Consider the following 26,542-nt stretch of genomic DNA (forward strand, 5'->3'; position numbering starts at 1 on the left):
GACTGGGACATTTCCTAGAGAGCAGTTTTCAGATATTTGCAGTTTTTCAAGCCACCATACATGCACTCTGCCACTCATGTTTGCACTCCTGTATCCATTCATCCAGCCACTGACTAATGCTTGCACTCACTCGAACATAACCAACGTGAAACACACAAATGCAACAGCAAAAGAAAACAACTAGAATAAAAGAAAAAACACGGCGGACACAAGCTTAAAATAGTTTAACTATAACAGTGTTTGGTTGTTTTAAAGTTCCCGCCTGGCTGCCACATTCAGAACCCAAGTGTTGGCCATCTTGGAAATGTAAAACAATGATACACTATGAACAATGGAGTTCCGTAATGGTTGCAAGGTTAGAGGAGGTAGCCACCTAGAATGCAGTACACAAGAGATTAAATGAGTGGCAAGCAAGCAGCCTGTTCGAACTGCTTGGGGAGCTGTAGTATCCTCTTAGGAAAAAATTAAATAGAAAGCAGAAGCAAAAAACACGAAAGGAACTAGAACAGAAGAAAACTTAAAACTAAAGGGCTGGTAATTATAGCACAATAATTTGCAGTTATATGTGCACATAATCAGCAAATAAAGTCATTCACACCGCAACAGAGCTAGTGACTGATGTGGACTGAAACAGTGTCCCATGCAGTCATTGAAGAAAGCAGAGTGTAAATGTCACTCAGACAGAGCACTAACTGAAGAGGGCTGATCCGATATGGGTAACTACTTACATAAAGGGATATAAGTTCATTTAATGATTTTTCTTTTATTACAAGATCCTGGCAGACAGCTAAGCCTGTTAGGCGTTCAGAAGAGAGTCTAGCAAGAATTATTACAGTACACATCTTCTACCCACTTTATCAACATCATTAACAAATGCTAAAATCCTTCCATACAAATGTAATCCTTCAGATCTCATGCAACAAAAGACCGACTGCGGGCTTTAACATGGTGTATAAAAAAAATAACACCCTTAAAGGCCTACTGCCATTGTCATAACTATTCATAATAAACAGATCATACTTATGGAATCTGAATTATCTTTTCCTAGGTAACAAATCAGGCCTATAGCGGTTATCATTGGCTTGTCATCTGTAGGCTTGCTGTACTGAGCTTAATTAAGCTTTCCCACAAGGCAACTATCAAGCACAGTCTCAAAATTACAAAACCGTACGAAATTACAGTAATTAAAGCAAAATACTCGCTCTCCTATGAGGATCTAACAAGGATTTTCACTGTTCAAATCTTCTATACCCACAGTTTGTCGATGGGTGTAACCAACACCAAAGCCTTATCCACTATGGTAATCTGTGAGAATCCATTTACATTACTCTGTATTAAAGCCTATACCTAGGTATTAACAATCCAACCATAAATGCCTACTGGCATACGCCTTTCACAATCAATAGGTTAGGGCTACTGCCTTTATCGTGACTGTTCATGATAAGCTATTTGATCTCTAACCTTTAACATTGTGTTGTCACCATAACCTACTCCGACCTACTGTGTTGGGCATAAGCATTCTCATAAGGCAACAGTCAGGCACACTCCAATAAAATCACAAATATGTACAAAATTACAGTTGTCAACCCAATTGACCAGCCTATTAGGGATTATCATAGTGCAAATCTCTCTCCATGATTTGTTTAGATGGGCAACTAACACCTTGCATGCGATGGTCATCTGCAAGATTTGTCACAAATACCTGCCCTTAGGCTTTGACACGGTGTAATAATAATCCACCCTTAAGTCTAATGCCTTGAACACATTCTTTTCATAGTACATCAGGTGCACTTGCTTTGTCATAACGTTTTATTACAACCAGTTCACCCCCAAGGAATAGAACATAACTTTTCCAAGAGAACCAGTAAGGTTTGACCTTCACCATTGTCTTGACACTCTAACCAACACAGATCTACTGCAGTGCGCCTGATCCACAACCATCATGCATGCCGTTTTAAACTTACAAATACGTAGAAAGTTAAAGTTGGCAAAACAAGATACAACTCTTCTCAATAGGGCCTAACAAGAATGACCCACAGCAAAACCCTTGCCTACTGTGGTAAACTGCAAAACATAAAAAAATGAAAAAAAGAACTTGTCCACAGCCTGTAACTATGAGATAACAATCCACTGTTAAAGGCCTACTGGCTTCAACAAATGCTTTTCCCGCTACAAAAGCCAGGCCTACTGCCTTTATCGTAACCTTTTATAATAAACATACTTATGTCATCTGGCATAACTTTTCCCCGCTAACCAATCAAGCCTGTAGTTGTTGTTTTCGTACCATAACCAACTAATGCCTATTGTACTAAGCTTTCCCACATAGCAACGATCAGGCATACATTTATAAAATTACAAATGTATACTAATCTGCAGTTGGCCAAGCAACACACTATTTCACCTAAGAGAGCCTCACAGTGCAAATCTTCTATCCCCACAGTTTGTCAGAGGGGAAAACCAGCACCAAAATCCTTGCCTAGTACAGTAATTAGCGAGATTCCATGTAACAAAATAATTTGCTGTAGAATTTCTAAGAGATTAAGAACAATTCACCTTTAAATGGATTCACAACAAATGCATCAGGCCATCTGCCTTCATCACAACATTTATCAATAAAACTGCAATTACAATTTTATAATGAACAGATCAGACTTATAGCCGCCACGATCATTGCCTAGCTACCACAGCCAACTTATTGCTATAAACTTTGCCACGAGGCCCAAAGTGCACTACAAGCATTTCTTTCCAGTGGTAGCATGCAGTTTTAGCCCATTCGGATCCTGTACTCAGGGGAACAAACATATGAGTGGAGCCTAAGCCCCACTCTCAATGGTACTTTGAAAACTTTTTCTTGATCACAAGGTCAGGCAATTGTCAAACCAGTCCTAAAATTCACTTATCAATTGTGGAAGGCAAACCATAGCTCCATTCCCCACCATTCACTGCCCATGACCTCACTGATGCCATTACAAATTACACTGATGACATCACTACTGTAGGCACTCAATTTTATTGCAACATGAAATTGGTCTACGAGGATATCAATACATAATTGACAAAATAAATCTTGAACATCCATTCTTTCACAGTTCCTACTAGTGCTACCAAACGTGAAAATAATGCTGGCAATAAAATCACGTTGTTTAGTAGTATGCAGCATACACTGTTTAGACTTTAGCACAGACCCACCCCTCGAAGTGCATGATTAGATTACACAATAGCATTTGAGAATATCTTACAGAATTTCAAGAACTCTGATCATCTGTAAGCATGACCTTAAGTCGCAGTAGGTGGTTACACTGTGTGTGTTCCTTAGGTCACACTAGATCAGTGGTCTTCCAACTATTCAATAGCTTCCCCCCCACCCCGAAGTAGAAAAAGAAAAATCACCGGGCCCCCAGAATTAACACAGTTTTTACACGGTTTCATTCTTTAAAATTGGCAATGTTTAAATATGCTTAAACTTATTTAAACACTGCAGTTCTGTTCAATTTCCACTTTTAGGATCTATTAAGCTCCCCTCAGCCCTGGGTGGGCCGCCCACAGTGTGAAGACCTCTGTACTAGATTCAGACTGTCTTAGCTTTTAACTGATAACTTACTCAAGGAGATTTTTGTGTAACATTATGCTTACCGTATCACGATGAGATGTAAGATGGATTAATAACTGAAATATATGAAACCTATACAGCAACCGTAGCGCATTACAATTGGGGAAAAGTTTAATTTGCCTTCCCTATTCCGGAATACAGATGAATTTCAAGCACATCTCAATCATTCTAACCATCACCCCAGGTTTTTTTCCAGAGTGCATTTAACTGTGTGTAACTATAATGCAAACAGTAAGTCCTTCAATCACACTCCAAGGTCTCATCACTTACCTCCTGTATCAGGTATCCACAAAGTTGGGTTCAGATAATCATCTCCTTGTGCTCTGGGCAGGAGCCCATTTGATATATAGGTCATACAAACAATATATTCCTGAAGTACATTCTTCCTACATTCACCCTCCACTCTTTAAATTCTAATCAGATTAAACCTCCATTTGACTGATCTCACTTATCTATCTGCCTCTCCACGTTTCTCCTCCACTCACCCTCTCCATTTCTTTTCTGTATTCCTCACTGTGCCTTGCCTTATATTGTGTAATGATGCTGAAATAAGAGCTGAAATGCATTGCTTCACTTTTTTGTGAAGAATTTCAGAACTCCATTTTTGTGTTAAGTAGTCTTATTTTAATTATGGATTTTAAACCTCAATAGCAACGATTCCATTAATATAATTTAAAGCAGGCAGATACAGACAAAATGAAGCCCACTTAGTAAAACACCTTTTTCGTATAGACAAGTCAATAAATCAAACAAACTTGTGTCAAGAGACGCAGATCGCTACTTGTTGTGTCTTCTGGAAAGTGCACTAATACCTGAAGAGGTAGAGTATTGTGAAATAAATACAAATAATTAAAAGAAATTAATAAGATCTCAACTCTTCTCCTGGACATTAACTGTGCAGAATGTTATTTTGCCTTTTGTGAAAGCGCACAGTGTGGTCTTGAATTAACACTTGCACTTGCATTATATACATACAGACAGCGTCACACACTACACTTTTTTTTTGTAAACAAACTTTATTGGACATGTGGAAGACATGGCACAATGCATTACAGACACTTGCCCTACTGAGCAAGCAAGCAAATTTACTCTCTTGGCATATATGCATTTCGGTATTGCGATGCTGGTGCACATATTCCTACACTTTGCCCACAAGAGCTTCAGTGTTGGGTATTTGCTAAACATAGGTCAATAAGAGGTGCAGAAATTAATGCAACCCCCATCAAACATGCATCACACACTATACTTAATACAGTAAAATAAGTGGTTAGGTCATAGGTGATATCATCAATGACGTCATCAGAGAAGCCATCATGAGTGAGGACATGAGTAGGGCATGGCGGTCAGGGTGGGAGGTATGGTTTACATAACTGGCAATATAATAATAATAATAATAATAATAATAATAATAATAGGTAATGCTTTGGAACTGTAACTTCAACCTAACTGCTTCTTCAACAACTTTCGGATGTTTAAATAACCATGTTGAAAAGTTAACCATTACATAAACCATAATGTTTTGTTGTGTGAATCTGAGGGGTTTTGGTATGATCTGCTTCATGTTGTACCCATAATTATTTAATGTACTGTACAAAGTCTTAAGTGTATGCAGCAGGCTCTGGTCACAGGAGGTAGCTCTGCACCCTGCACCACTGTACCAGCTGCTCATAGGCTCAAGATGCAAGGCACGGCCTGTGATCAGGCTGCGGCCTAGCTCCACCAGGACCATAAGCCATGTTTTTTGGCGGAGCACAGCATGGCTTTGGGAGTATAGCCTGGCCAAAGGCCAATACCAGTGCAAACCAAGGTGCCTCGGCGCACAACCTTCTGCCAAGCACAGTGAATCATTTATTAAAAAAACATTCTGATGCCATGTGTGGTGTAGTTCCACCAATGGTGTCTCTCACACACACACACACACACACACGCACACACACACACTTATTGACTTATTTTAGTCACAGAGGGTAAGTGTCGAATGAGGCAGCTAGAGATCTAATTAGAGCTAAAGACTAAGAAGCCTGAAGACTAAATAGTGTCCTTTCAGCACACATGCCAGGGACAGGTCAGATAGCAAAGCAGGCACTGTCACAGGCTGTGGCATAATCTACACAGATAAATGTCTTACTTAAGTTTGTCCGGTCCTTAAACCCATCCGTTAATGTTAAGTGAGCCCTTGAAGTCACACTAATACAGTCCCTGACTGAAAAACCTGGTTGGCCGGCTTTTGGATAAATAAGGAAATCCCAGCTAGGCACAATTGTTTTGGACCACCTCCTAAAAGCACCATCCTACCAGGACAGTCTACCTAATGAATTATCTGTGCCACTGTAGTAGCGCAGTTCACCTCTAAACATAAAACCACCATCTCCAGACTGTCCGATATCTACACAAAACCCTGATTTACTAGAAAAAAATGTTGGCCCTTTAGTAGAAAGATATTCTGTTCCTCCAGGACAACAGCTCCCTATACACAAATGCCACTGGAGAAATCAACACTGTTCAATCAGAAGAACCCTTCCTCTGCAGTATAGCACTACAAATTACCAGCACTCAAACCAGCAAAACACCAATTTTGCCTCCATCATGGGCTCAAAAGTTACTCAGTCAGCCCAACACACCGCTGTGAACAGCATGGTTTTCTGGACATCTGGTAGGCATACTGCTGAGATAACACACACGCACAATATGGTGAACCATCAGTGGTCTCTTCACATCCCATCACCATGCCACTGGCTGGGGTAATCGGACATTTCAAAGCAGAAAATGAAAACTGTAAAGTGCTGCACTTTTTCATCAAGCAGAAAAACATACCATGAGCAGATGAGTAATTGTTAGAAAATGTAAAATCAGAATAGGTGACTGGTTCCTGCGAAGCACTCACCTTTCACCAAAAGAAACATCGAAGTTCTCAATTCGCACATCATAAGACTTGTTTTTTCCAGAGTTTTCCATGCGGTTCTCTTTCTTGCTGGCAGCTTGGCTAGCTGAAGCTTCTTCCAGTATTCTGAAAATACAAAAGGACAGTGTTGGCAAAAAGAAGAAAACAGTACCACCTTTGACACCATTAACTCTTCACCATTCCTTCCAGAAGAGAGCAATGCATCATAGAGAGTATGTTCCAGGCAGGCAATTGGCTTATCATTTGACTATTGGGAATATTTTTTATTTAAAATGTAGACTTGTGTGTGCGAGCAGTTAAATACCTACACAACACACAGCAGTTGTCTTCACTCTAGCATTTATCAGTTTAAACACTCTGAATGTGTACTGTAGCACCCAGACGCAGGGAAGCAGCTTTATGAGACATCACAAACATAAGTACACAAAAAGGTGATAGATTGCATACTTTAATTAATTTCACCCACTTTTAATTACTTGGGCTGAATTTCAGTCCAGAGTTCTTTTGCACATCATGCCACCGCAGTTTGGACCTACCATATGAATATTAGTTTTTACACTGCTCCAGGCAGTTTGGGCTGGATAGTTCCTAATGAAGCAGGGTAAAAAATGATAAGCATAGGTCTGGTTCAAACTGAGGTGGCTTGTGAGTAATTAGTAGTACCAGAGATTAATTCATGCATTTAACCCATCACTTTTTGTATGCTTCACAAGACATACACAACTTGAAAGAATAGAAAATTACTATCAGCAGCATGCTTCGCTGATGTTAGGCTAGAAACTGCTAGTACAGAGAATGGAAGGAGGCACAATGAAACTGATTTAACAGAGGAGGAGACTGATTCTTACAGTGGTCCAGACAACTTCTGGGAATCCTTCTCGGTCCTCCTCTCTTGCTTGGCTTTCAGTTTGGCTTCAGCTTTCTCGAGTTTCTTGGAACTGACATTCTATAACGTGCAAAACAAAATGGCTGTTAAACACAACTGTGTCAAAGAACAGTGTACTAAATTAAAGTTTACTTCACGTCACAGGCCTGCTAAAATTGGGGCATAGGTAAACCAACAGTGACCTATATTGACAACAAAAAAACATCACTCCAAATTAACTTACCTAAACCCAGTTAATCGGAGCATACATTTTATTTTAGGGATGCCAGAAACATCCGTCTATCTACAATAATGGACAAATCTCTGCAGCACAAGTGACAGATTTGGCTTGCTAGAGATAAAAAGAACTCAAAAAAGCAGAGATGTTGTATTTTATATGGCCCAAGATCAGGCTTGATTTAAAATACTATAATAACGTCTATATTGATTCCATCTCAGTACAAGCAAGGTGGAACATATGTAAGCAGTTCTACAGCAAAATGTAAGTGCTTCAGTATGAGTGTTTTAAAGTATACAAAAGTGATAGCTACAATGCGGTATTTAATCTCAATCACTTGTAATTACTCGGGCCACATCTCAACCCATCATTTTTCACCCCTATGCCAACTCAGTTTGGCACCCAGCCATAGGCAAATCAGTCTTGAATCTGATCCAATGGAAACAGTGCAGCCCAAACAGCCAGACTAGTTCCTTTCTGAACAGGAGCACAAGAAACCCAGGACCGGTTTCACCCTGGTTATGGGCTCATCAGTCATGTACATCTGGGCTCCACTGACGCAGTGTGCATGAAACCCATGTGCGGGTGTACCCCCGAAAACAGACAATAAGTAGGCAGACTCCTGTCACTGACCGTGCCTGACAAGTCAAACATTGCATGGCTGTCCTATGAGTGGAACTAAATGTTCTCCTCAGGGGATCGCCTTTGAAATTATAAGCAAAGAATAGTCCCACCCACAGGATCCCAAATCGCTTATTTCAAATATATCTTCCTGAGTGTTCCATTTTTGGCTTTCTGCTTGAAGGCCAAATCTTTTTCAAAATAACATTAAATATTTTTGCAGCGTATAAAATAGGATACACTGGCCAATTTATTCTATTTATTTTAAAAAATGGCAACATAATAATAGAAAAACTTCGGGGACAAACTTTTTTTCAAAGGAAATGGACTTGAAGGAATCAGGTCAATGTAGACATATAGGACGCAGCTACGCAAGTAGGAAAACCGACATTGCGCCTTAAAGGCCCACAGCCCTTCAATATTAAGCCCAGCAGGTGGCAATTACCGGAATTATTTTTTACAGCTCCTAGTGACAGGATCTGGGAGCACCGAGCTTGGACTTTTTGACCTTTTTCTTAACCCCTCAAATATCTTAAAATTTGGTTCACACTAACTTCTCTCGAAGCCTTTTGACCTATGGAGTTTTTCATTATTGCGACAGCAAAAATATTTGTGTTCACAAAAAATACCATCTTTATTTGCAAAGTTTCCTGCTTGTAGCAGGAAAAAAGAAAATTCAGATCCCCTATGATTTTTTTTTTGCTCCCCATGCCATTCCAGTTTAAAACCAGCCACATGCAAATCAGTCTTTACCCTGCTCCTCATGGGAAGGGTCCAGCCCAAACTGCCAGACCAGGTCCACCCCAGACTGGAAACAAGCATCCTGGGACCGGTTTTGGGGTATCGCCCCTCATCAGCCAGGCTAACTCCAATCCAGTGGCAAAGCAAGCAAGGGACCAACGTCTAGGCAAACCCTGGCCACTTAGGACAAACCCAAGAACACAGTGCAAGATATGGTATAGGGAAAAGACAGGGAGAGACATGACAACGGTATCAGCAATAAGAACAGTGTGTATTAGGCCAACGATAGCTACGGCTGAGCAGGGATACAAACTAAGGAAAAGTGGTTATATAAGAAAATCGGTGTGACGTAAGGGTAGCTAACAGTACTTTGTCTGTGACAAACAAGTAACGTCCACAAAGGCTGGGTCTGATGATGTGGCAGATTACAATGAAGCCAACTAGTTTAGATTCAAAGCTCCTACAGTATTGCTAGAGTGATTTATAAAGTTCTTACCGAAGTCTGGTCTTTCTTCATTAATAAAACAGTCACAGGCTCAATGTTTAGATCTGAAGAAGAAAACTTTAGGCTTTAGTAAACAATACTGAACATAAGATCAACATCATGAGCATAACATGCCAGGAGCCAGCAGGATACAATAACAGATTCACTATGAGCTGTTATAGTCTTCCATCATTCCATTGTTAGCAACGACTTGCATCCCGTGGTACCAGATAACTTAGTGTTATCTGTCTGACCGTGATCCCAGACACTTCTGCAAATTTCAACAGTCTCCATTCTGCTAAATTCAAAATATTCTCCTTTCTTTCTACTTTAAATGCTGCTAGCAGGCAACCGAGGTGGGAGATAAACCACTTTGAGTCTTTGACCAACACCATGCCATTCTAAAATCCGAATATATCTTTCTCCTCCTTAGCACCACACCATTCTATTTGAAGCACAAGTGCTCCAATACTTCCGTATAGTGGGTCTCCCCTATTCCCAAAGAATGGGGGAAACGTATGATCTGAACGGGAGGCCAGAAAAGAATAGCAGTCACCCAAGATGCTTATCTGAAGATTGTGACAAACCCCATGCTTATTTTTTGTGCGCACACTCCGATCAGGATTCACACCTACTTCCTTACCACATCATCAACAGCGCCACAACAGTATCTGCAAATCAACTCAAATCCCCCTAACCATCAGACTCTGCTACTAAAGCATTCATTTTCTTGCAAGCTCCATATAATAAGGGTTGTATAAACAAGATCCCAATAAAATCACTCTTAATAAATAGGTGGCATAGAAAAGGAAAGGTTAGTTACTTGTATTCTAAATTGACAGAAATACTTGCTAATTTCATGAACAGTGATTAGCTTTGATCGGTCAATTAAACCCCTCAACGAACAATGTAGAGGCAGCTGCCTCGATTCTTTTCTACTGCTTCTTGAAAAACTGAAAAGTATTGACAAGAATTGATTAGATGAGCATTATAGCAATGTCCTTCACTGGTTCTTCTCCCACCTTTCCAGACAGACATCAGATTGTTCGCATGTGTACCTCCAGGTCACAAAAGAACTCAATCACCTGTGGAGTCCCTCGTACCGTTGCATCTGGGTGGTGGTAATGCCCTACTTCGTGGCCTCCTAAACCCTACACTGGTACTCCAAATTGGCTTCCTACACACCACAGCATGTCTTATACAGAGCTTCAAGAAATATGATCACATCACCCGCATTAAACCCTTGACTCACCGCATTCCCAAAGAGCATTGCTTTGGTACCTAACGGGCAGTACACGCTGAAGTTTGAATAAGGTATATGGGTTTTAAGCGATGGCTGTCCACCTGCTCCACTGTCCTGTTTTCCTGGGGAGTTGGGCAAGTTGTTCATGAATCAGCAAAGACTTCCATGAAGAAGAACTAAGGTAAAAAGAAGTACTGTTGCCTCATATTAGGGCATCCTCGCTGACTTTCATTAACAGCGAATAAAACTGCGTTAATGGCAAATGCCAAAACAAGAGAGGGGAAATGAGGTGAACAGGCAAAAGAGAAAATAAGCAAAATAGTTTCACAAAGATGCTTTGCTGACTCGGTTGAACCAGTGGTCTGGAGTCTTTATCTATTCATTATTGCTTCTAACAAGAGGACAAATCTCCAGGCAGCTGTTACGCAGATCTCATCAACTGGGACATTTCTGAGAAAGGACATAATAAATGTCTTTTTGTTGGTCAAACGAGTACTCTAATTACCTGGAAGGTTATAATACACAATATAGCCCATAGTCACTTGGAGAGTTAAGAAGACTAAAGTAGAGCAGCGATAGCCAACAAGGAAACTTTTAATCGAAGAGAACTTTAGACCAGACTTCCCAAAGCACGCAATGTAGTCTTATACCATTTTTGTTGCCTCATGGTTGGCATGCAAGGCTGCGTTTTTGGGGCTTTGAGTTTAGGTCAATGGATTTCTTCCAAATGCAAAATATTTTACAATTGAACGCAAACATCTGATGGACGATTGTTTTGAATAGATTCAGGCGTCAATCCAGTGAGCTCAGTAGTGTTGCAGGATTCTGTCTTCAGTCGCCCTGGTTTGTGAGGCCACCTTCTTGGTGCTTGTACAGGTAGGTTAAGCAGGTTTGTGAATAACCAGTGGCGAGGTCCGATGAGATTAAGCAACACTCATTCTTGTTGGCTTACATGTACTAGATCAACCTGGGAGATCAGACAGATTAGTGAAATGTCCTAGCTGAATGTTTTGACTAGTTCATTAACAACATTCTTCTTAAATATGGCATACAAGTACTTGGACTAAAAGTCTATGCATATGGTGTCATTTCGACCGCTGCAGTAACAGGTCCATCGGTTCTCCCCGAGATGGAATATTTGTCCAAGAGGGTGATGACACATGACCCACTGAGACTTTCTATGATGAATAGGCGACAAGCATCTGCTGGATTGTTCTTTATACTTTAGAACGTGGGCTTCAATACTGAAAGGCTCTTCCAACCATCCAGGACCCCGGTACCAAATGATACGAACTTCCTCCAGAGGGTCTACAATCTAGTCTCATGCTACTTCCTTATTTAGCACAGGGCACCTGTGTGATTCGTCACCAAGCTGTGCTTTACCTCTGGTCAAACTGACTGTACAACTGTTAGTTCCGACATGAGGCTCTTGCTGTGTGGTAGACATCAAGGAGCCAACCTGCTGCAACTAGTCATCCAGGATAGACAAACACCTCTTTTCTTTTCAGATAGGATTCCCCTACTCGCACGCATTTTAAGCACGTTCTCAAAGCATATTTAAGGCCAAATGGTAAGACCTTAACATTGGCAGAGCTCCTATAGTATGTAAAGGAGAAACTGCATGAGTTGTGTACCATTTGGATGTGAAGAAAATACATTTTATAAATATATATATATATATATATATATATATATATATATATATATATATATATATATACACACACACACACACACACACACACACACACACACACACACTTTACTAAATTTGTGGGAATATCGGAATAAATGCCAATACCTAGAGTTTCTCTTTCCTATGCTCTGGATCCATGATCGCTAGATTTCTTTTTTAGACTCTTATTGAGCACCAGGGATCACCCGATGTAAATTTCTTTTGTGATGTGGGACCTGGGTACTCTCGAAGTCTCTTTCTTGGCAATAGAAATGCTTTCTGTATCAGCAGTATGAGATCAAATTAAGAATACCTTGTGGGTGCTATGTCTCGCAACAGTGTTTTGAAAGTCAGAGCATAGCCACTCTGTTTTTAGGTCGAGGACCGGAAATGCTGGCTTGCCAGCTTCCGGTCGGAGATTTAATGATTTTGAGTACGGGACTTGAACCCGCCTCTGTACTCCACCTCTCCTCCATTGGCTGGCTTCCTAAACGGAGGCCAGCCATTGGAGGAGAAGGGAGTCACTCGAAACAAGCCCTGTCTCTTTCGGATTCGGTGCGTGTTTTTGGCGTTCTTTCGCCCTGTGGCGTCAGCCATCACTCAGAACCCAAAAACACGCCCCCGAATCTGAAATTTGCTGAGCTTTGTGGCCGCCATTTTTTTCTTCTACACTGATTTCCAAGTAAAATAAAATGCCTCCTGCGGGTCCGATCTTGAACGTTTGGCTCTAGAAGGGTTTATGTGACTCTGCTCCAGTCTCCGGTATATTCCAAGACGCTGGCTGTCCTTCCAGGTATGGACGCCGCTTCTCGCCTGTTTCAGGTGGACAGGGGCAGAGGAGGTTTGTGCAAACGCGGCTCCGGTCGATTACAAGACCGTGGCGGCTCCCGTCAGGTACGGGCGCCGCATCTCACCTGTTTCAGCCGCGAAGGGTGGTGCAAGATGTTTGTGTGTCCTTCATTTCGGAGCAAGCGGCGGAGAGCACCAGAGGACCGGCAAACATCGGGCGGCTGTTGGCGGCCGGGATCGGCTTCGCCGGAGCGCCTTCCCACTGCTCTGGATGAAGCAGCGTTGGTCCCGGGGATCGGAGTCAACGGTCCCCCACCCCCCCGCAGAGGCATACTGCCTGCGCGGCCGATAACCAGCCTTGGAGAGGGTGAGTCATGCGCTCAGGGGCTCGGGGATGCCGAGGTGACCGCGCTGACAGAGGTGCGCTAAGCCCCAAGTGAAGCTGCTATAGCTGCCATACATTGCAAGGGGGAAGCGTTTGGACGAACACTGGGCATGGAGGACACGCTCCCCTATTGAATTTACAAGGGCGCTTCACTCTCAGTCAGCGTTTGGAGCGGAGGGGTCTGCTACAACTATTGGTAATCACTACGACGGCGGGCACCGACAGCCACCGCCATTTTGATTGGGGGAAGCTTCGGCAGCATTACTGGACATTGATCGGCTGGGGCGGCTGCGGTGCGGGCGGAGACTTGGTGGAGCCGCGACATATTGTTCCCTGCTCTGGTGGGGGCGGTGAGGGACTGGAGGGGGGGGGGGGGGGGGGGGGGGGGGGGGTTTCCTTGCGGCCCTCCCCCCCACCCATCTGGGATAGCGATCATCCCTCCAATAAAATTGTATTGCTAGATCTCGATTTGGATCACATTTCTTTCCTGTGGTAGCCTTCCCAGTCATGACCCGCCCAGGCTTCCTACCCGGCTCAGAGACTGCAGTGCAGACAGTGAGCTCAATGCAGACCCTTGCAGCAGGTGCATGACCGGCCCTGGCTTCTTACCATGTTCCTAGCCTGTTTGGCTCGCCTCGCCCCCCCTTCTGTCTAGCTCGGCTCGCCCCCCCCCCCTTCTGTCTAGCTCGGCTCGCCCCCCCCTTCTGTCTAGCTCGGCTCGCCCCCCCCCCCCTTCTGTCTGGCTCGCCCCTCCTTCTACCTGACTCTCCCTCCCCCTTTTCTGCAAGGCTCGACTCGCCGCCCCCCCCCCCCCTCGTTTCTACCTGGCTCGGCTCCACATTATGCCTGGCTCGTTTCCCCTCCTGTCTGGCTCGATTCGCCCCCCACCCCCCCTTTCTACCTGGCTTAGCCCCCCCCCCCCACTTCTGCCCGGCCCAGTCTCTTGCTTGGTTTCGGTTCTGGTTTTGCGTTTTACCCTCTTGCTTCAGGCAGGGTTGAAGTGACGTGCAGGGGTAACGGTGTGGGGGGGGGGGTTAAATGCCGGCGGGGGCTGTCTCTGCCGGGTCTGGAACGGGGAAGAACCGGTTGGATCCAAGAAACTGTAAAGGTCCAGTTTGGGGTCTCTGTTCTCACTGCAACTTCCGGTGGGGGTAGAGGTCACTTGTATTCTTCAATGCAGGCTCGGAGGAGGGTGGGGGGGGGGGGAGGTAGTACTGTGTAATGCAGGCTGGGGTGGGGGGGGGGGTAGTATTGTGCAATGCAGGCTGGGTGTTTACTTTATAAAAATGTGACAGGGCATTCTTTGCCAGGCTTACTTTTATAGGATCTGACGCGCTGAGCTGAGGCTGTGACCCCCCCTCCCCACGCCATGACACTAGGAGACCCCCCACCCTTCCCGTAAATATTCATTCTTCACTTCAACACCTGTGGTACTGAGAATTCTGGACTCTGTTCTTGTGTGGTACCGAAGCTTTTCACTCGTGTCAAAAATATCATCATATCATGACGATTTTGGTATTGGCAGACCGGTAATGATTGAGATATTATACCTGTGCATTTGCGTCATGATTGAGTGACGAAAATCCATGACGCGCAGACATAAGATCCAGGCGTACCTCAAGCGTAGGGGGGTTCACATAGCATTTCTGCAGGAGACGCACCTAAATAAGCAGGAAGGGGCGGCTCTACAAAGGCGCTGGAGGGGGCAGTTATTCTACACGACATTTTCAGCATTTGCGAGGGGAACATTGATTTGGATACGGGCGGGGGTCCCCTTCCAGGTCTCGAAGTCGTCGATAGACCCAGAGGGCAGGTATGTGGCGGTGGAAGGGAGGCTGAGAGGCAGGATGATTACTCTCTGTAATGTGTATGCTCCTAATGTAGACCTGCCCGCTTTCTTGTCTAACATCTCGGGCAAATTGGCGGGTTATTTGGCAGGGCCGGTCCTCTTGGGGGGGGGACTTCAACTCAGTTGAGGATGTGCTACTAGATAGGTCCCATCCCCCGCTGCGCGCGTCCCCAGCACATAGGATCGCCAAGCGTAGATTAGAATGGCAGGAGAGCTGGGCCCTCACGGATGCATGGAGGGCGTTGCACCCCACCACTAGGGACTACTCCTTTCACTCGCACCTGCATGATTTACATGTGAGGCTGGATGCGTTTCTTTGTTCGGAATATGTGCTCCCCGCGGTGGGAGGGGCGGAATACTTGGCCAGGACGATATCGGACCACAATCCCCTGTTGATGTCTCTGGAATGGATGGTGACTGTTAACTGCGTGCCAACATGGCGCCTGCAACCTGACACCCTGGACGACTTGTTGTTCAGGGAGGCCCTGAGTGAACGTATTGAGAGGTATTTTGAGGAGAACAGTGGCTCAGCTTCCACGAGGGCGGTTGAGTGGGATGCTTTCAAGGTGGTGGTGCGGGGACACTGTATTGGGCACACGGCAGGGGCGCGGAAGACTCTGTTAGATGACTTAGACAAGGCTGAGATACGGCTGAGGGATCTTGAGAGGAGGCGCCCGAATCACCCTGAACTGCAGGAGGGGCTTAGCGGGGCGCGGGAGGGGCTGGCGGTAGAGCTAGAGCGGCTGCGTAGCTTCGACCACAAGGCGTACGTGACGAGAGCGCATGCGGAGGGTGATAAGGCGGGGGCGATGTTGGCTTGGCTTGCTAACCCTATCCGGGGGGGAGGGCCGATCATGAGGATCCAGGAGCCAGGGGAGGAGCCTTGCCACTCCCAACCCGGGATCCTGGACAAGTTCCGAGCTTATTATGAAGGGCTTTATCTGAGTGGTGACACGGGAGGGACGGAGGAGCTTGAGGAGTTCTTGGACGGGCTAGAGTTGCCGCGAGTGGAGGACTCGGAGGCAGAAGAGTTAGGGCGGCCCATCTCCCTCGGAGAAATAGGTTGTGCTGTAAAACAGATGGCTAGAAACAAGACCCCGGGCCTAGACGGTCTACCGATCGAATTTTATGGCAAATACCTAGAGCATCTTGCTCCGCGGCTGCGCGAGGTATACAATGAGGCGCAGGAGAAGGGCCGACTCCCGGGCTCTATGTGCGAGGCCCTTATGATCCCACTCTTGAAGCCGGGCAGGGAGGGTGCGGCGCTGTCCTCGTATCGTCCGTTGTCTATGTTGACGACGGACTACAAGATCCTCAGTAAAATTCTGGCCAACAGATTGCTAGGGCACATGACGGGCCTGGTTCATGGTGACCAGTGCGGGTTTATTCCGACACGCAATACCACTCATAACATCCGTAGGCTCACGAGACTGATGGGTGCGGACTGGCCAGACACCGTCTCCCCATTTGTCCTGTCCATCGACATCGAGAAGGCATTTGACAGCCTTGAATGGAAATACCTGTATGAGGTGATGCGTCGCTTCGGGTTGGGAGACGGATATATACAGTGGACCAAAGTCCTCTATACTGAGGCGGTAGCGAGGGTCCGGGTGGGTGCACTGATCTCAAGACAATATCCGATTAGGCGTGGCACTAGACAGGGTTGTTCCCTATCCCCATTACTGTTTGCGTTGGCAATGGAACCCTTCGCTGCGGTAGCCAGACTGGGCCGCCACTATGCAGGTTTGCCTTTTAGGGGGAGGCCACACCTCATCTCCCTATATGCGGATGACTTGTTGATGTTTTTGGCCGATGCCGGCGCCGAACTTCAGGGGGCGCGGAGGCTACTGGAGCAGTTCGGTAGGTTATCGGGCCTGAGGGTCAACTGGCCTAAATCCTGTCTGTTTCCTCTGAGACCGGGAGAGCCGTGCCCACTCACTGCTCAGGAACTCCGGTGGGAGCCGCGCTGCCTACATTATCTAGGGGTTTATGTTTACCATGCCCCGTCCGACCTGCTGGATGGCAACATAACTCGCTGTATTAACGCCCTGCGTGGCTCTATGGACTTCTGGGCGACTCTACCGCTCTCCCTGGCTGGTAGAATTTCCCTGCTTAAAATGATAGCCCTGCCCAGGCTTCTGTATTATTTTAGGACAATGCCGGTATGGATCCCGAGTTCGGTCTTCAAACGCCTGAGGTCACTGATCATAGCGTTCCTGTGGGGCGCGGGTAGGAGACGCATAGCGCTCGACACGCTGTTACGCCCCAAAGATGAGGGAGGTATGGCAGTGCCGGACTTCGAAGGATATTACCTCGCCGCGCAGCTGCAGACTTTTACTCAGGAGGTGGCGAGAGTGTATAGAGGTCCCGAGGACGCGAGAGCCGAAGGCACCCCGCGACACGTTCTGGCTTATATTACGCTGCACCAGAAACTCCGAGTGGGAGACCTGACGGTCGAGGAGCAGACTTTCCGGCTATGTTGGGACCGGGCCCGTAAGAGGGCGGGGGTCCGCTTTATGTATGCTCCCGAAATACCGCTGGGAATGGTCACTGCCCTCCCACATGGAGGTGACTGGTCACGCTTGCTAGGGTGGGAGGAGGCGGGAGTACACGTGCTAGGTGACTTCTACGAAGATGGGGTGTTGCTGCCGTTCCAGGACCTGCAGGAGAGATTTGACCTACCGAGGGGTGACTACCTGCTGCACGCGGCAGTCACGGGCGACATGAGAGCCCACTGGGGGGAGGGGCTGCAGGAACCAGGCACCTCGATGGCTTGCCAGTACGCCATGATGGCGGCGGGAACCTTTAAGGCCGTCACGTGCCTATACTCGAGGATGCAGCGGGAGGCCTTGCAACCTTTGGCAGCCCTGAAGGCCAAGTGGGAGCTGGACCTCCAGGTGGAGATACCAGACACGACCTGGGGCCAATTGCTGAGGAGGGCGCGGAAGAGCTCGAGGAATGCCAGGTTCCAATTGATCCACTTTTATGTTATCCATAGGGCATACCTCACGCCCGGGAAAATCCAACAGTACTTTGGGGCGACCGACGCTGCTTGCCCCAGATGTAATACAGCGGGGGCGGATCTATGTCATATGCTGTGGGATTGCCCCTCTTTAGGCGACTATTGGCAGGAAGTTGGGCGGGCCCTTAACGGTGCGACGGACAGAGATATCCAGTATACTAAAGCAGTTGGCATCCTCCACTGGTTCCCACACACACCTAGAAATACGATGTCAAGTAAATTTATAGATCTAGGGCTTATCTTGGCCAAGCGGGAGATCACACGAAATTGGAAGTCCAGAGTGGGGCCCACGTATAAAAGATGGTATGGGGAGTGTCTGAGATGGGCCGCGTGTGATAGCACCCTACGATACCAGATGGCCTGGAGGTCGAATGACGAGAAAGCACTGGAAAGGGCAACTGCATGTGAGGTGATGGTGCAGGCGCTCAGGGATGTGGACGGTGAGGGGCAGGAAGACGGGAGCGAACTAGCTGGAGCAGACCCTAACACTATACAGGAGAACACACCTTAGCGATTGTTTGCTTCCTCCTACAACACACCGGGCACTAGCACATGGTTACTCAAGCGCAGCGCGACCACGGGGGAGGGCGGGTAGGAAGCTGGTTTGGAGGGATGTTGGGGCACCGAAATTTGGGGCGGGGGAGGGGCGTAAATCACAAAAGCATTCCAGGGTTATGTGCAAAATGAAGCAGTCGGACAATGTAAGAAGTACGAGACCAAGACGGAGATGAAGCCACCCGCGTCAAGAGCAGGGTGACCCCCCCGGATGAGGATTGAATGACCGCAATTGAATCGGTTCATGTCTTGTAAATTTTGCTGAATATCTTGTCTGTACATTTATATTGGTGATGCAATAAAAATGATGTTAAAAAAAAAAAAATGATTGAGTGACGAAATCACCCTGAAATTGTAGTTTCTGTCTCGAACCCTCGGGTTCCATTTTGTGAGCGGCATCCATTTTGTGGTTGCCCTTACATAGTCAATTGACCAAGGCTGAATTCAATCTGAAAGGACACGTACACCTTTGCCGACTCCTCTGTGACCTGGGCAAGCTGACTCCACTGCCTCAAGCCAAACCTGTTCGGGCAGTCCCCATCCCAATGGCCGAGCGAGATTAGCATCAAAGCACAACATGTCATAAACCGTTCATCGCATACAAGCTATGGCTAATCACACACACACCTGTCCCTGTTTCTTCTTTATGACTAGTTTTACAAGGAGGAGGTGCCCGATTTTATTGGGGGTTCATCGATATCTGATGGAAGTTCTGGGCCTTGCTGGGTAATCTATCACAAACTGGACAAACGAAAATATGGGCTTGCCATCATGACTCTGCTCTTTCTTTGTAGTAGAAGTATTTATATGACCAACTGTAAAAACAAAGAATTCTTGCCTGAAGTGTAATATTTAGTATAAAAAGAGAAGGCTGGTTCTGTAAAAACGAGCAGTCTCCTGAGAACATACATGCGCTTCATGCTGTTGTACTTCTAGGATACCGGTTACTGGTTGCAGCCAATAAACTCGATTCTTGACATCACCTAGAAGACTGTGTTTCTGTGGTCCGAAACAGGAAGAACTCAAGAGGTCTTCGGGTGTTCCCCGTGGCACCGCCGGGTCCATAAAAACCCGGTACCTCAGTCAAGCGGTATTGGTCCAAGCCAGATGTTCGTGAGGAGCTTTGTGTGAAAATTCCAGAGGACGGCCAGCCACTTCAGCGACCCCTGCATGTCGACGTGGTTTCGAAGGTCTTTGCTGCGAGGTTCCCCGCGTCCCGACGGCTACGAAGGACTGCTGCCCTGACTATCGCCCTGTTTTGGACCCTTGATGCTTGGTAGAGCGAAACGATAGACGAGTCTTCTAGTGACGTCATCAATCACCAATACTTCATTTAAGTATAAGTGGAGCGTCTCCCAGTCCTTAGTTTGGTTCTTAGTTTGATATCCTTTGGGATAGCTTTGTTTGGAACTTGCAAGTGCCAAAACCGAAGGACTCGTGTATTCACGAGACTATCGTATTCGATAATCCTTTGAAGTTTGAAGCTAGACTAGAGAGCGAAGATACCTGGTCTTAGCAGATTTGGAAATTTGTTTTGTCTTGGTTGTAGTAGGGACTCCCGATTGGAGGACTCGTGTCCGGTTCCTCCAATTGGAACTCCAACATATGAGCTCTATGTAAAGCATGGCGTAGGCCTTATCACATATAATGAAGTGTGGATCCGATACACCAGAAACGATGGTGTTTTAAAATGGCCTCAATATGGTAGCTTTGACACAGAGATTTTAGATAATCTAGAGGTTAAACTTTTCAAGAAGAAAGCCCGGCCGGCGATATTGGACTCTTTTCGCCTATGGCGCAAGGAAGCCAAACAGAAAGAAATCAAATTAGCAAAGAAAAATAAACAAGGTATGTTGATGGTACAAGCTGCCATTGCATTCAGGGATAATGAGGAAGAGCAAGAGAATGAACAAATGCTTAGAAGCAGGAAGCTAGCGGTAGACAAATGCTACCCAGTTTTGCCACATAAAGGACAAGGATCAAAAGAGACACTTGAGAAGGATCCTTTAATGTCCCATTTACTGAGTTCACCACCTCCATATGCGCAAAGTGCTACAGCACCGCAACAACCTTTGGTTGTACAACGCCCTATTGTTGGACAACAGGTCCTAATACAAGCACCAGCTCCTCTTCAGCTGGTTTCTACTCCTCCGGCGCAGCCCTCTCAAGGGCCGCCGCCTTTGCTACCTACTCCATCTACCTTTTCTACGACTTCGCCTACTGCTCCAACTGCTTATCCTAATACTGCCTCTGCTACTGCCTCCACTTCTGCTTTACATCAGCCTGTCTTTTCTGGCGTGTCTGCCGTTCCGTCAGTTTCTCCTTCTGTTCGACAGAGAGTAGCAAACACTGTCACTGGTCTTTTCTCACCTTTCTTTGGGTTGCCTAATACGACCCCTAACCCAGAACGTAGACAGTTGCGGAGTCGACTGCCTGACTATCAAGAGAGAGAAGTACTAAATGAGTTAGCGCGTAAATGGGTTACCAATACTGCAAAGTATGACGTTCAGTCCGTCATGGAAGTCTTCCGTCAGTGGGAAGCATCTACGCAGAGATATGTTTTTGAACAAATGTGTATATTCCTCTGTGAAGATTTGGAGGGAAATGATCCAGAGTACGACATGAATGAATTATTCCGTATGCGATTCAAGTTCGCAGAAGGCATGATTGTGGGTGCCGATGTTGAACAAGCAATTGAGATGTTATTGTCTTATAGGAGTAAGGGAAGCAATTCTCGTTCACTATCTGAACAGGACATGCCAGGTAGGAAAAAGGCGCGACAGTATCCCATGAGAGAGGTTCCCCCAGTTTGGAGGGAAGGTAACGCAAATGTTAATCCAGCCATTCCACCGCATTTTCAGCGTGTGTGGGTACATGTCCCTTGGAAAAGAACTGAGGGTTTAGCGCTAAAACAGACATTGCCTGATCCCCGTAAAAATCCCGCAGGGTATTATAAGGAGTTATCACAAACTGCCAGCTCCTGTATCATGAATCTAGCAGATATAGACATGTTGTTTGGAAATGTTGTTCCACAGCCCTTATGGGGAAAGATTAGTCATACAGACCATGACCAAGAGTTAGGCGATACATGGGTTAATATTGCTGCTGCTGATGCTAGACAAGTTGGTGGCTCTAAGCCCGAGCCTTTAGTAGCAGAACTTCCTGGTAGGATTATTGCACATATGAAGACTTTAATGCCCGAATTGCGTGTGAATTGGGACAAGTTGTCTGCGTGCAAACAGAAGAAAGATGAGAATGTATCTGACTTTTTCACGTGGTTTGAAGAGACTTTTGTCGATCATAGTGGTCAGGATATGGCTACTGAGGGTGGCCAGAGATTGATTGTTGACAAATTTGTACATAATTTGCTTCCTGAACTACGCAACAAGTTGAAGGATTCTGAGAGTGCTTGGGCTGTTTCCACGTCAGCGCAGATTTTAGCTACAGCCCAGTACTACGAGAATAGACGAAAAGATGAGCTAGAGAAGGCAGACAAAAAGACTAAATAATTGAAAACTAAAGTCCTTCTGCAGCAAGCTTATCCACTTCGTACTGCTAGTCAGCACGATTATCAGCAACCCCAACAGTATTCGAGGGACTCGCAAAGAAACAAATCTTCTCAACGACGTTTACCATATGGTCTGAATCAGTGTGCGTATTGCAAGGAAGAGGGTTATTTCAAGATTAATTGTCCGGTTTTGTTACAGCGCATGAATGGTGCTTCTGGTGCGAGAGGTTGAGGTGTTCCACAAGCTCCTAGAGGTAGGGGCCATGAAAATTTCCCCCAGAACGCTCGTTTCTTTCCGCCTCAGAATTCCATGAATAGCTTTGACTAACAGAATAATGCGTCTTCCAGGACAGCTCAGTACTATGCTGATGACTACTATGCAGAAAACAAGAATGAGGGTAATGATTGCTAGGACAGCCATGGACAAAGAGAGGGAGTTGTTCCAGTTCCAGTAGATTAGAATGGACCTTATGTCGAGGTGATTACATCAGGTGTGTCAGAGCCTTTTCTGTTGGATACTGGTGCTACAAAGAGTTCTATTATGCACTCAAAACTTCCTGGCACACCTTTGTCTGGCGAAATGAACGTTTCAGTAGGTTTTTCTGTCGCCCCGGTTAGGAACCCGATCTCTAGTCCTATGTCCCTTTCTGTTGGGCCATGTGAATTAGAAGCACCCCTCATTCTTACAACAGGTTGTGGTGAAAACGTGTTGGGATTGGATCTGTTAAAAAGATTATATGCGATTTTGTACTGTTCTCCTTCAGGAGTACAACTTAAACTGGGTAAGAAAGTGGTTTCTCCAATGTATTTGTCAAGGGAAAAACTTCCAACAGAATGGTCTTCCCTTCCAGATATACTTTAGGCTACTGGATCCAATGATGTGGGTCTTTTGGAAATAGCGCCATATGTTATAACGCTGAAAACTAATGTTAGGCTGCCACGCATTCCCCAATACAAGATCTCTAGTGAAGGTGAAAAGGCGTTGTAAGCAATCATTTACGATTTGATTGAGAAAGATGTAATTGAGGAGACAAGAGGCAACATCTGTAATAGTCCTCTTCTGCCGGTTTTAAAGCGTACTGATCTTTCCCAACCACCTGTCTATAGGCTTGTGATTGATCTTAGAGAAGTGAATAAGATTGTTGTGCCACAGTTTCCAGTTGTTCCCGATATCACTGTCCTGTTGACTATGATTCCAGCTTCAGCCACTAGGTTCTCGGTGATTGACTTGAAGAATGCTTTCTTCAGCATCCCGATTGCCGAGGAGAGCAGGGATATTTTTGGCTTCAACTTAGGAGGCCGAAGTTTCCGCTTCAAACGCGCTCCTCAGGGCTACTGTGAAAGTCCATCAATATTCAGTCAGGCTCTGAAATCACAGCTTGACACGATCGTTCTACCTGATGGCGCGACTCTTATTCAGTACGTCGATGATTTGCTAATAGCTGCAGATACTGAGGATATTTGTAAGGAAGCCACATTGTCGTTGTTGCGTCATTTATGTGATCTGCGCCACAAAGTCTCTCTATCAAAGTTGCAATATTGTCGACAAGAAGTGACCTACTTAGGACTTATCGAAGGAGGGAAGGAAGCTGACCCCAGAAAGAATTCAGGCACTTGCAAAATTGAGTGTCCCAAGGACACAGAGAGAAGTGCGTGCTTTCTTGGGCATTACATCATATTGCAGACAATGGATACCGAATTTCTCCTTGTTGGCCAGTCCTTTGGTGGCATTAACTTGCAAGGATACACCGAAACCCATTCTGTGGTCTGAAGAGTGTCAGAAAAGTTTTTCCGAGTTACGTGATGCATTGTGTTCGGCTCCTGTGTTGGGTACCCCCGACTACAGTAAGCCTTTTACATTATATGTCCATGAGAAGGAAGGTTGTGCATTATCAGTCCTGACACAATCTTTTGGGGGTAAACAGCGTCCATGCGCATACTTCTCGGCAACTCTAGATCCGGTAGCTAAGGCATTGCCAAGTTGCTTGAGGGCCACTGCGGCAGCAGCTGTCTGTATTCGACAGTCTGCTGGGCTGGTAATGAATAATACGCTGATTGTCATGGTCCCGCATGCAGTAGACATTTTGTTAAACAGAACAAGGACACAGCACTTAACTAGTGCTCGATTGTCAAGTTATGAGCTGACACTGTTAGCGAGTCACATACACATAAAGAGATGCGACACACTGAACCCAGCCACGTTATTGCCCATTCCAGTAGAGACAGATGAGGTCGAAAAACATGACTGCTGTTTTGGGACAGAAGAAGAGACAAGAGGGAGAATAGATTTACAGGACACTCCTCTTCCTGAATGTGATGATGCTTTATGGGTTGATGGTTCATGTTTCAAGTTGCCGAATGGTGATACGACTGCAGCATATGCTGTGACGACGTTGCATACGATTGTTGAAGCTGCACGTATCCCACACAATTCTGCGCAAGCAGCAGAGTTGATTGCACTCACAAGAGCATGTGTGTTGGCAAAAGGAAAACGAGTGAATAAGTACACGGACAGCCATTACGCCTTTGGCGCGGCTCACAGTTTTGGACGATTGTGGAGAGAACGTGGGTTCCTGACGTCGCATGGTACCAAGATCCAACATGGTCAGTTAGTAAATGAGCTTCTCGAGTCACTGACCCTGCTATTACAAGTTGCGATTGTGAAATGCAGTGCACACAAAAAGGTGACGGATGATGTTGGTCGTGGAAATGTGTTTGCGGATGAAGTTGCAAAAGAAACTGCAAAGAATGTGATGAGTCGAATGTATGTTGCAGGCCCTGCGAGATGGATTGGTGATGTTGGTATGTGTGAAGATACGATTAAGAGTGTGAAGTCCATTCAGGCGGAAGCCACAGAGCAAGAGTTGAATGAGTGGAGAGAAAGTAAGGGTAAATTGGATGCGAATGGTTGTTGGGTTGAATTGTCAGAGCATCAAAGATGGTTGTTACCCGATGCGTATGTGCTTGCAGTGGTGACAATGGCTCATGGAATGGCTCACATCAGTGTGAAAGGGATCTGTAAGTTGTTGGCTCCAGTATGGCAGAATAGTGGAATCCCTAAATGTGCAGAGAATGTGGTCAAGAACTGTATGGTGTGTCTGAAGTACAATCCTGGTAAGGGAACCCTAACTCCAGCTGGTCATTTTGCGCCTCTAACGTATCAGTTTGAGGTTTTGCAGCTGGATTTCATCCACATGGAAAGGTGCAACAATCTGAAATACGTACTCGTTGTTGTTTGTGCCTTTTCCAGGTGGGTGGAGGCGTATCCCCTTAAGGACAATACTGCCTTGTCCACAGCTAAAGCCCTTGTCAAAGAGTTTTTCCCTAGGTTTGGAATGCCTAGAATGATCTGGAGTGATAATGGGAGTTAATTTGTGGGACGCGTGATGAAGAAAGTGTGTGAGGGGCTAGGCATACAACAGAAGTTCCACGCTGCAAATCACCCCCAGTCAGCTGGACTAGTAGAGTGCTACAACGGCACGTTAAAGTTGAAACTAGCCAAGATTCAAGCAAGCACAGGTCTTAAATGAACCGGACGCTCTGCCCTTGGCGCTCCTATCCACAAGAATGACTGTTCACTCTAGAGTGGGACTTACTCCACATGAAATTGTGTTCGGCCGTCCGGCCAACATATGGGGAGTGCCAAGGCCCACCAGGTTCAGTGAAATAGAGCATCCTGTACTGCTTGACTATCTGTATGAATTGACGGCTAAATTGCGTGTTTTAGACCAACAGGTCCACGACTCTCTACCTCAGGCCTCTGAAGCTCCAGGGCATCCTATCGATCCTGGATCCTATGTGCTGGTCAAGAACTTCCAGCGAACAAAGAATGACCACCCCCGGTGGACCGGCCCTCACCTAGTCCTCCTCTCAACGAGATCTGCCGTCCGAGTTGAAGGAAAAAAACATTGGGTTCACGGCAACCACTGTAAGAGGGTCCCTCTGCCCCTTCCATATGACCGGTGGGTCCAGGAGGGAATTGCTGACTCTGAGGCTGAGACTGTGCCTCGGTTCTTGCCCTTTAGCGATGCATGTCTGAAAGGAACTACTTCTGA

The 26,542-nt window shown here is 45.9% G+C and overlaps 1 protein-coding gene across 1 annotated transcript in view; it reads right to left on the bottom strand.

Moving 5' to 3' along the window:
- ABCF3 (ATP binding cassette subfamily F member 3) overlaps window positions 1-26,542 on the bottom strand; it is a 129,997-nt gene that overhangs the window by 90,554 nt on the left and 12,901 nt on the right. The window contains exons 4-6 of the mRNA XM_086944458.1: window positions 9,474-9,526; window positions 7,361-7,458; window positions 6,495-6,617 (exon numbers count right to left, since the gene is read on the bottom strand). Of these exons, the coding sequence (XP_086800584.1) occupies window positions 6,495-6,617; window positions 7,361-7,458; window positions 9,474-9,526 (274 nt within the window). The remainder of the gene's footprint in view (window positions 1-6,494; window positions 6,618-7,360; window positions 7,459-9,473; window positions 9,527-26,542) is intronic.

The sequence above is a fragment of the Lissotriton vulgaris genome, chromosome 11, assembly GCF_964263255.1.
Source record: "Lissotriton vulgaris chromosome 11, aLisVul1.2, whole genome shotgun sequence".
Taxonomy (NCBI): Eukaryota; Metazoa; Chordata; class Amphibia; order Caudata; family Salamandridae; genus Lissotriton; species Lissotriton vulgaris.